At 36.0% G+C, this 11,720-nt stretch overlaps 1 protein-coding gene across 5 annotated transcripts in view; it reads right to left on the reverse strand.

Annotated features, from left to right (window-relative positions):
* LOC124162117 (anoctamin-10) overlaps nucleotides 1-11,503 on the reverse strand; it is a 28,786-nt gene extending 17,283 nt beyond the window's left edge. Inside the window, exons 1-8 of one of the 5 annotated variants that reach the window (XM_046538522.1) lie at nucleotides 10,898-11,503; nucleotides 10,733-10,838; nucleotides 9,668-9,927; nucleotides 6,973-7,121; nucleotides 5,966-6,108; nucleotides 3,957-4,073; nucleotides 3,533-3,723; nucleotides 218-376 (exon numbers count right to left, since the gene is read on the reverse strand). In XM_046538522.1, coding sequence (XP_046394478.1) covers nucleotides 218-376; nucleotides 3,533-3,723; nucleotides 3,957-4,073; nucleotides 5,966-6,108; nucleotides 6,973-7,121; nucleotides 9,668-9,922 — 1,014 coding nt within the window. In that variant the 5' untranslated portion in view covers nucleotides 9,923-9,927; nucleotides 10,733-10,838; nucleotides 10,898-11,503. The other 4 variants (XM_046538521.1, XM_046538520.1, XM_046538523.1 and 1 more) reach the window with 4 other exon arrangements.
* Between the last annotated feature and the right edge of the window lie 217 nt (nucleotides 11,504-11,720).

Consider the following 11,720-nt stretch of genomic DNA (forward strand, 5'->3'; position numbering starts at 1 on the left):
TTTCCAAATGTGGTTAGAAATGACCATTAACATTCGTCTAAACTGGGATTTCTAAAACCAAATAATTTGTATATAATGAATACACTAATGGTGGGTAACGAATCCCAATCAATGCCTTTTCTTTGACGAAGGAAACTAACCTACTATAATATTCCACAAAGACATGCAGTTATATTTATAAATGAGACAAGAGGGACAAGCCTATCACATATATTACCTTAACATTTGTCTTCCATCGAGGATACTGAGGTAGTAAATGCTTACTGATAGGGTCTTCTTTCATTTCTCCTCGGAAACCAGGGCGAGGCTCGTCGAGACTCGTCATTCCAATTGTACCCCAAGCAAAAGCCAATTCACTACATTTTTGTCTCCATATCTGTGAAAAACAAAATCTAAGTTCAGAAAAACAGCCATTTTAATTAAAACACACAGTAACCATAAAATAATAGCATTCAGTCAGAAGAACATTTGCATGGCTCTAAAAATTCATAACAGTATTTAAGAATGTTTAATATCATTTTTCACCACATCAAATTTTGCAGATTGTTTCCTGAAAAAAATACTGTGTAAATATAAAAGATAAAAGGCAAGAAGAAACTCTAATTTTCCAGCTATGAGCAACCAAAATTCCCAAGTACGGATGTTTTCCCAAGCACTGCATGAAGCAAGTAACTTTGAATGCAGCACTCGTACAGGTGCAAATTCAAATAAAACAAGGATGAAATTAGCCATGAAAAAATCATTTGGGTTAGCTAATGCTGGGTTTCATCCCGCCAAAGACAAATGATTTTACCATGGCGAATTCAATCTTTGGTGTTAATAAGATTGCAGAAAGTAAAATATATATGTTTAGACTTATGACTGCATTTTTAGAAAAAGTCAAGCACAGCTTTGGCCAAATGAGAGCTTATAAAAATTGAAAAAAGCACAAAATTTCAAGAGATTTAAGCGTATAATTTAACACTTTTGCCATATATAGAATGAATAAACTTTTCTCGGCTTTCACCACGGCTAAGAAAATCTATCAGCATCAATTTTTCGGGTTTCCATTCTCGAGGCTACTGATTAAAAATTTGAAAGCTTAGATTTTCTTACCTGCACGGAAACCCTAGAAAAATTCATTCAGATTTAAGTTGATTACAGATATTTTAAAGCTTGGATCATGAAATACCACTGGTTTGTTTCCTGAGCATAACTCTGTAAATGAGCAATTCATCTGACATTGGGATCTTCATTATACAAGTGCAAGTTTCACAGAGCTCCAATTTGAAATGCTTTTACTATTAATCTCTAACATTTCACCAGAAAGGAGGGGACATAAGAAAACCTTAAAGTAATATCTAGACCAATGATATACAAGCACCAGAGAAATGCCCGTCTATGGAAAATTTACACAAAAAATGTTCCCCATTCTAGTCCCAAAAATACGTGGGATTTTTTTCACAGTACCTAGAATTTCCAATACATAATCACAAACAAAATTTTCATCAAACTAAAATAAAAGTAAAAATGAATCATAAAGTATGATATGGTGGAAGCCGTTCAGATTTTATACTATTCTGATTTTATGATACACATATGTATCATAAATAAGGCATGTGTAAGGAATATTTTCTGCAAAATTCTAGACAATCACCTATTGTGTGTCCTCGTTTAACGTCGTCCCGTTTAACGTTGTTTCACGATAACGTTGTCCAAAAATTGAAACCCTTGATCATTTAACGTCGTTATTGCTTCGCGATAACGTTGTTCAAATTATGCGCGATGAAAAAAAAATGAATGGCGAATAGGACGCAAGCGCATCTGATGTATAGTAAATATTACTATATTAATGCGATTGGTAATTTTCGTTCGACAGAAAAGGTTGGCGTGGGTAGCGTATGTTAAATATGCATCCAAGCGAATAATTCTCGCTTCATTTACCCATTATCCGTATATTTTTCTGATGCCAACCGAAAAAAATGTCCACGAAGAAGAGTGGCTATCCTGGTGGTTCTTCTGACGTGATGAAAAAACGGCGATATTAGAACAAAAACTTGGTATTATTAAAAGAATTGAAGAAGGTGCAACTGCTGGAGAGATCGGTCGAGTTTTAGGTTTGCAGGTCGAGTTTTTACAATTAAAATTTCTTCTGTTACTGAAAATATCGATGTTTCGCCATTAAAATACTTTCTTTTTAGTTTTTATATTTCATTTAATAATGCCTACGTCCCAACCTTTTCGTTATGGAAATTCGTTTCTTTTCGAATGAATCGTTATCATGCTGAAGTGAATAATCTTTAATGAATATTTCTCGCGATTTCCGCCGTGTTAAAGAGTTCATATCATCACGAAAATTGACTCGCCCTTCATCCTCGTGCTTCCGAGTGTCAGATTCAGATTTTTTTTCATTTTGGCCTGATTCAGGTGTCTCCCGATTGGTCACGAAGTCTGCTTAAAGTTACGGCTCCGATAATTGGCCTCCTTGGATTCTCGCCCGGGAAATTCTGGATTCTTTACGAAGAAATGGATTGTTAAGAACCAATTTAAATTTTTTACATTGTTTCTTATGGGAAACACTGCATCGTTTAACGTTGTTTCGCTTAACGTCGAGTTTTTCAGGAACGAATCAACAACGTTAAACGAGGACTCACTGTACTTTTATGCTAAAACAAAAAAAAAAACACAGGACAAATAAAGAGGACGGTGACACAGACAAATTATTAAAAGATATGAAAATATTACACTAATTCAGTATAATATAACTATGTACAGTGGAACCTCGTTAAAGCGAGTACGGGCTATAGCGACACCCCCGCTATAACGAGAGATAGCCGATGCACCGTCAATTGACCCTATAATAAGAGTGTTAAAAAATTCGTTTTTACGAGACCGTTTTGGTGTTGGCTCTCGCCCTAGCGAGGGTTTCACCGCCGGAAGACTTTCATCAAGACTCCTTAACCTCTGTAACTGCTAGCGATCTGTTAGAAATGAAGTTAATGGAGTGGTCAGTCTCAAATTTATGTGGTAAACTGTAGTTCGATAAATATAATGATTGACGAAACAATGCTTTGCATGATTTTTATTCAGTGCGGCGCTTATAAATTGTTTGAATCGTTAGTCGTTATTTGAGTAAGGAAATTTAGTGATGCAAAAAAACATCGCCTTTCGTCTGGATTTATGCTTACGTTTATCGGATAGATGTTTATCTGTCGCCGCACCACTCCTGTTCCTGTATATCTGTTCGCAACAGGTATATTGGCTATTATTTGCTCCACCTCCGGTAAGGCGACAATTCGCTATAGCGAGTGTTTATTAGTGCACCGTGGGGTGTCGTTATATCGAGGTTGCACTGTATTTCTAATTTCATGAGGTAATAAAATGACTAGCGATGGAAATAAAGATAAATTGAAAGTGATGATAACCATTGCATCACATTACCCATGCATTGGAGGTGCGAAGGTTAGGACAAACACATTTACGCTGAGGCATGCTATTTCATAAACATCAATAAGAATAATCTTATGTTACATCTGATTTTCTGTTGACCTGCCTCCAGGAATAAGGTGACCCAGACAACATTGAAGAGGCAGAAGAATGGCAAGAAAACCACAGGGCTGACGGTGGTGGCAAACAGGATTTGCAGGAGACCCAGGACCATCGGTATAAGCAGTGCTTTAGTGTAAAAGCCCAGGAACGTGAAGTACATCGTAACAGCCTCCCCAAAGTATCTGTGTATTTCATCTATCGAGATAGAAATGGAATTAAGTTACATAAGTTAAAAATAAAATTGACCATCAAGCCAACAATATCGTGGAATAAGTTCATGAATGAAGTTGATGAATACGTTAGGTATATCAAAATGAACACAAAATTCAATGACAGGCATTTTTTCATAAATTATGCTCAGACCACTGAGTAAAAAAGCCAATCAACAGAAAGAAATTATGTAGATATATTTGTTTAATATTACTCACCAAGGGGTTGATTTCCAAAGAAACTACCATACCACTTTGGTCCCAGTTTCTTCAACACTTCTTCATCGTGTAATATATACTGGCTCACCAAAATCCCCTCCCTCAGCAAGGCTTGAACTAAGAAAAATTGATTGAGTATCAGTGAAAACTTTTATTCAATATTTCAGAAAATAGTTCCCTCTACACAGCAATAAATGCTAACACAAGACCCATTACATCATAACAAAAGAAATGTATAGACAGAAAATTAGGAATTTGGAACACTCAAAATTAGGACGTAAGATTTTACTACATACTTGAAATGACAATTCATATGGGTGCGAATCAATATCCAAATAAATTTCACCAGCAAAATACCTGATATGTTCAGAGAATGAATTGCGAATGAGCAAACACACAGCATTTATCAATGCTACCAGCATGTTATTTTTTTCCCACTAAAAATTGATAAATATGACTCAAAATACAGCAAGAGTAGACCCCTAATTTACATGAAGTTCACTAAACCACAGACTTAATTTATGATTTGAACCCTAAAAATTTCATTAGCACTGTGTTTTTGTGTGGCAATTTCGAATGTCAAATATGCATTTTATATACCATGCAATCCCATTTAAAATAATCCTTACCCATATATGTATTTAAATTAGAAACATAATTGTGCACCACTGAATACCAGGCCATGCATGTATAAGATTCCTCAAATGATATGTATATCATACAATATTTTGATCAAACTTACTGCATGCTCTAAGGCTTTTTATCATACAATCAAAACTTTTGCATTAAGTTTTGCATGCCCTCATTCGTTATACTCAATATCATAACTGAATTAGAAAAAAAATCCTTGATATAATTTCTATTTATGTAGCCATTTCTGTGGGTAAAGAGTGGCTTAGCTTTGAGTTGCTTGATATCTTTTAAACAGGCTGTATTGCAGTAATTGGTTTAAGTGTTTTATGTGCTTTTCATCCATACTTAATTTAAACTATAAATCATGGAATAACACATATTGAGAAGATAAATAATACGCTAGACTCTTGCTATTACCAAGTTCACAGGACCAAAAAAACCGGAGGTTCGTAAGAAAGAAGTTCGCATGAACATTTCTTTTAGGAATCGTTGAAAAAAAAAACAATCTACAGTAGATTCCGTTTAATGGGTCCAGCAGTTACTAGGGGCAGCCACTTAGTTGGGGCAGATCTTGAAGAACAGAACCCAATAGAGGAATATCCCAGAGTATTCTCCGCTTAATTGGGACAGCAAGCCGCTTTATTGGGGCCATGAGTCAGCGACATAGACTATACACTCACGACAAAATTAAAATTTTTTGTTTTCAGAATACTATTTTTTTATATTTTCCTCCTTTGATTTATTATTATTTTTCACAAATTTTCCTATTCTTGCCATATTTTGAAAGCTCTTGTTGTTATACTATCCGCAAGAGGATAGGACTTTTCTTTAATAGAACCATAGAGTAATTATATTCAAGAGGAACAACCATTTATTCCATTCATTTAAGAGGAACAACCTTTTCAATTCTTCAATACCACTAGCATGTAAATCTTGCCAGCAGGAGCAAAGTCTTTGCCGAGGAAGGGGAGGGGCTGGAGGTGAAGTCTCTAGTAAGTGGTGCGGGCCGTGCCTCAGCGGCGCCGCGGTGCGGGGTAGCGCCCTGGGGAGTGGATTGCATTACGACGGACGATATCTCATAAACGCTTAGAGACAGGTGAAAACAAACAGAAAATCAGTCTTAAAGGGCTTTACTTTTACGTTTTACATAGAAATAGCACTTTTTCTGCTCCAAAAAACTCAATTGAGGGTCCTCAGTACTTAGGGCCCTTGGGGCACGGGTTGCCGTTAATTTAAGGTAACCAAATTTTAACACGTGAATATGAACCTCATTTGGACCATTTTGAGACTAGGAAAACATAACTTTTCTCAATTCTGAAAAATAAGGGCCGGCCTAATGTACACTATTACCATAAATGGCATAAAATAATAATTACCAATGGATTCTCCAGCTAATAACTTCATGCTTGGATAACCTGGTACAATATGCTCAAAAGGCATAGCTCGCATTGTAATATGAAGCTGTCGATGAACAATTCGCTGCCTCTCAGACAAAGGAAATATTTCTTCAATAGCACCACTGAAAAGGAAGATTTTTAAATCTTTTCTTAGGATATTTTGATAAAGAATATCTTTCAAATAAAAAAATAATTATTTTCTAAGTTTCAATAAAAATATTCTAATATGTACATATATCCTATGGCACCATAAAAGCAGAATTAGTCAAATTGGACATTGCAATATTTCCACTGAGTTTTATTTTGACACTACACATTTTGTTTTTACAAACAACATTATCAGTTTGTAACAACAAAACTCATGGTGTCAAAATAGAACTCTGTGGAAATATTGCAATGTCCAATGTTACTAATATTAAGAACTTCCACCACATCCCGCCTAACATCATACAAGATATAAAAGCAGTAGGATACCATGATTGTTTCTGAAATATTAGCAATAAAAAATTGCATCAATTTTCCGTGCATGAAGCTATTGTTTTGAGCTATAGGCATGAAAGCAGGAGCAGTTTGAAGGATACCACAAAAAATATGTGAATAATATTAAAATAAAATTTCATCCTTGAGTGGTTATTGAGCCTAGTCCTGCCCCAGGAAAAGAGCATAGTAATGACTCGACTATCATTTAAAACTAAGACATTAGTGAATTATAAATGGTCCAAAAATTATTTTTACTTCTTCACAAACAGGGTAAGAAGGGGCATGACAAATGCCGAGCTGAAAGGCTTTTATGAGTTAAAAATATGAAAGGAATTACAAGAACTCCATGACTAGGTGAAATTAGTCAATGTCCCCACCTTCAATTAACAACCAGTAAAACAGATGATATAAATAAATTATCCTCAGGCCAACCATGATGATTAGCAGATATATATCAATCAACTAACACTGGAACAATAGATTCAGGAATTTCACTTCATACAGACCTATGTTCTGAAGGAATGTAATCTTCAATATCAGCAATCATGAACTCTCTATCCCTTCCAGTAAGGTCTTTAACGCGGACTTCCATCTCCTCTGCAACTTCCAATAATTTAAGCCGCGACACAGAAATATGGAGTATAACAGGACCACCCTATAATTAACCAAAAATAAATGAGGTAATTGCCTTCAAAGTATACCAACTTATATTAAAAATATATGGATTTGACATGATGCTAATGACATATTTGACATGACTAATCAACACATAATTTGGGCTCCAGGCACTTGAACAGTATTTTCAAATTATTAAAAAGTACCATAGGAACAAATTACTCCACATGGCATAATTCCTTGTGCATTTTTAGGCATGGAATTATATTTATTCCATTAGAATTAGAATTTCCTTGAAACGAACTAAGAATAATAATTGAGAAATGGGTGTTAATGGTAAGAAAATGGTAAGAAAGGATATTCTGCAGTACCGATAAATGGGTACCTTGTTTTTCAACTTCTGCATCGGAGTGAATCGTAATATGTAATTGAAAAAACTTGCCTATCCACATTGAACATGCACATGTTATAATTTTTTATTTTTTTATGGTTAGAGTGACCTTATTTTTAAGAAAAAGGACATTATTACAATGAATAATGGTAATAAAACTTCAAAATTGCTATTTTAAAGATAAATCACTCCATTATCTCACAGTAGAGCTGAAATCTAAGGAAGCAAGCAGATAATTATCTCCTTGCTTCCTCAGATTTCAGCTTACCTTAAGTGAAAATTGGCAACTAATCATAAAGCCAGTTTTATTGATTTAAGTATACCGGGACTAGCCAAAGGTGATAAATTTTATGGGTGTCACCCACATAGTCCTCAAATTTCCACAGGGGAGAATGATGCCTCGGTAGCTTAACTGGCTAATGCACTCGACCAGAAATCGGGGGATCCCGGTTTGAATCCCGGTCATGGCGTATGATTTTTTTTCCCTGAGGATTTTTTGCACATAAAGCCAGTCACAGCCCTTTAACATTTGGGGAAAAGGATAGTGTGTAGAGGATAACCTGTAAGGACTAAGTAGGATACTTTACACGGTATTTTGTTATTTAATCGATAAAAATAATAAAATAACAGGCATATTTAGATTTTAATTCCAATATTTATCATAACTGACATCTCTTTCCCTAAAAATATGGTACTTATGTCAGAAAAAGAGGACTAATTTGTTGATTTTTGCTGAATTTTCAAAACTCTGAGCTAATATTTGTATCAGGAGATATTAATAATTTTATAATTAATTGACAAGGGTGGGCACGTTTTTTGGGCATTAAGATTCACCCAGAGACAAAAAGTGGAAGAAACAAGGTAACCTAGTAGACAATAGGATGCATTATTGACTTCTTCACCTAGAGGATTTAATATAAAGAAACTGCTTCATGCAGGAGTTCAGCACGCAATTTTCATAATTTAATAACTTCAATTTTATGTTATACATCATTTATGCATAAAAACAGTCCCAAAGTGCCCACATTCCACAGATTTCTGCTTCTCATCATATTTCAATAATCTTGTGGCAAAGTCACTTTCTCAGAAGGCCTGGCTGCACTGTACATTAACACGCACAAGTTAATGTACATTTGCGTGAATGATTTTGGTGGACCAAAACGGAACATGTACGAATGCATGAACCAAATTAGAACGGGTTCCATTTTCTGTGCATGCATTCGCACAAGTTGGGTGGTTACATGGTACATTTTGGCGTTCATTCTCATGTTTAAGCATTTAGACATTAACCCGAACATGCTTATGTATCGTGTAACCCGGCCTTTAGAGTTGAGTTCAAACATCCAACAGATGAGTTCAAAACCCTTTCTCCTCCCAACCCTCCCTAAATTCTTCAGAAGCTTACAGAGACATTTTACCCTCCAGCTCCAAGACAACATACCGTATATATCTTAATATAGTCCCCCTTTTTTCCAAAAATGCCTGTGGTAAAAGTAAAGGGGGGGACTATATTCAAATGCATATTTTTAACTTTTCCCGAAACTGAAGCCTCAAAATTAGGGGGGGGGGGACTATATTCGGAGAAATACGGTACTTCTTTCCCATATTTTGTTAATAATTTTTTTGCATGATGCATAGTATATACTAATAGTATGATGCATAGTATATACCCAATATTGGGCATAAACCTTAGGGATTGGTGAAGATTACCTGGGGTGAAAATAATGTCTCATGCCTCTGCAGAATACCCTGGAGTTCCCAAGCCCATAAAACCTGCGGAAACAAGCATGGTAAATCCCAAGGAGCTACCCAGGACATAGCAAAAAATGCCCACTGGGAACGCACACATTGGAAGCTCAAGGGATCATGATTTGACTTGCCCAGGCTGAGGGGTCCATGTAAATTCAAAGCAATGCAGCGATGACTTTTGAATTAATGAATTATAAATATTAATTTAACTTAAGAAGAAACCAATAACCAAGAGAGCTGTCGTGGAGGTCAAGCTTCCTAACAATAGACTAAAAATATTCAATTTAAGCAATGATTTAAGCACCTAAGTTGCAGCTAATTCATTTTATTTCAATTAAATGACCTACACATTACAGAATTGAGTTGAGTGATTAAGTTTTAAAAAATCAATAATAACTAGAGGAATAAAATTAGGAAAAACAAATGACATCACTCAAAGCACTTACCAAATCACAGCTTGAAGGCTGTCGTCGTACCAAGAGTTCTGCACCACCCTCATCCCTAGGTCCTTGAATTTTTTTTGCTAGCCATTCAATACATTGGGATGAAGCTTTTCTTGAAAACTTGAGAACCAAGTAAGTTTGGGGAAAGGTATGGTTTCCATCTGCGTATCCATCCTTTCCAGACTCGTCAAACCATAGTCCTTCGTCTAGTTCATCATCCTCCAAAAGCTTTCTTTGTTCCTCCAATTCTGAGCTCATTGTGTCTGTAAAGCACGTAAAACGCATGTATCCTACTGAAATTTTCAGTCGATCAAATCCGTGATCGGTGTCAGAAACAGTAATCCATAATTATATTTCCCTACAACCCTTATGAGTGTTTATGTTATAACAGCTTATGAACTTTGCCCAATGTAAACGTTATCTAACTGAGATTTGATTACATTACTACGATGTCACAATACAAGTCTCACTTGACATACAGTTAATAACAGGTATATTTTCTACCAACCTACGAGAGTTTTCTTTGAAGGAAGACTTGCTAATATGCGAAGTTGACTGATGCGTTCCCTCAATATGCCGTTTTTTCAAGTGTGCAGCATTATGATGGCACACATTACTGAGAAATTTTATTAATCCAACTCATTTTATGATCGATGCGGTGGGGTAGAGAACATATTAGCGCACACACATGGATAATTCAGAATAATCAACTTTCTTGAGAGGTCCAAAGATGCAAGTTCTGCAAATTCATCTGCACAAAAAAAAATGAATGTTGAAATTCGCAATTGTTGTGGGGTGTTCAAAGGAAAGGAGGGGCGGGTGGTGGATGGAACGTCTTTTCCTGTTGCTACTGCATAGAATTACCTCAAGATTAAATTATTCTGATTATTCCAAGGCATGTCAGATATGTATGCAATTTCTTTTGTTCCACGATCGCGGTATCATGTGCTCAGATTTCGCTTATCGTTTACGTGTTCATTTCCTTCGAACGCTGAAAAGCAAAGAGCACGAGGAGGCACATGTATGAAAGGTCATTTTTTGTGGGAAGCGGAAGGTAGCTTACTTTACCCGTGCAGTTAAAATCTTTTACGTTGATCGGTTTTAATGCTGAATGCTCTCTTATGTAGATGGTGGACCCAGTAATTGAATGGTGGTAACAATCGTTCGACTGCTCCTGAAATGATGTAATATTTTAGTGTGATATTCATAATATTATTCCCTATGCCACATTACCTGTATTCGGTGATGTCAATGGTAAGATTGATTCCTCGGGCCAGCGCTTCGCTATGAGAATCTGTAAAAATACTCGTTTCTAAAATGGGTGAGATTTCTGGCAAGCAGCCGATTTTGGGGTAGGGGTAAGTAGGGAGCCATATCCTGGATAGAAGCCTGACGTTTTTGCGGTAATGCACTTCCGCGGCTTCGTAAATAACCTTTTTAAGTGACCGTGATTACGTAGTCTCGCAATACGTTTTCGAAATTCCGTTTCTGTCTAATTGGACCTCGTAATTTTTATTAATTCATGAACAATCCACGTTATTTGTTTACATAGGTGCCTTGCTTGCTCAGATGTCTACTCTCGGCCGGATTAATAAATGTGCACTTCCTTAGTTCTTAAAACGAAGTTACGCGGAAAAGCAACGAGCCCAAATGAGCTTCTTCGGGCATCAATAATTGCTTAATTAATCGGTTGAATATGACAGGAAAGATCAAATTTATTTCAGATCACGCAACTACTGTTTGAAAGACAGGATGTTTATGGTACAGATTTCACGAGATTTGTCACTATTAGTGGCTGAGGTGCTCAAGTACCTTAATTCTGACTCTAAAGGTTTTCCAAACTTTTGAACCATTACATTCTACAATAGTTAGGATAATTCATCATATATGGTACATTTGTTTGGGAAATTTAAGATAGTCGCCTGAGAAATATATGGTAGTTATATATGTATGTATGGTAGAGAGTGTCTTTTATTGTTTGTTAGCAGTACAGTTAGTTATAAGAAAAAGGTGTACTTGTACGGTAGGAGCCACCACAACCCCTCCTAGCACCATG

This window comes from Ischnura elegans, chromosome 7 (assembly GCF_921293095.1).
Source record: "Ischnura elegans chromosome 7, ioIscEleg1.1, whole genome shotgun sequence".
NCBI lineage: Eukaryota > Metazoa > Arthropoda > Insecta > Odonata > Coenagrionidae > Ischnura > Ischnura elegans.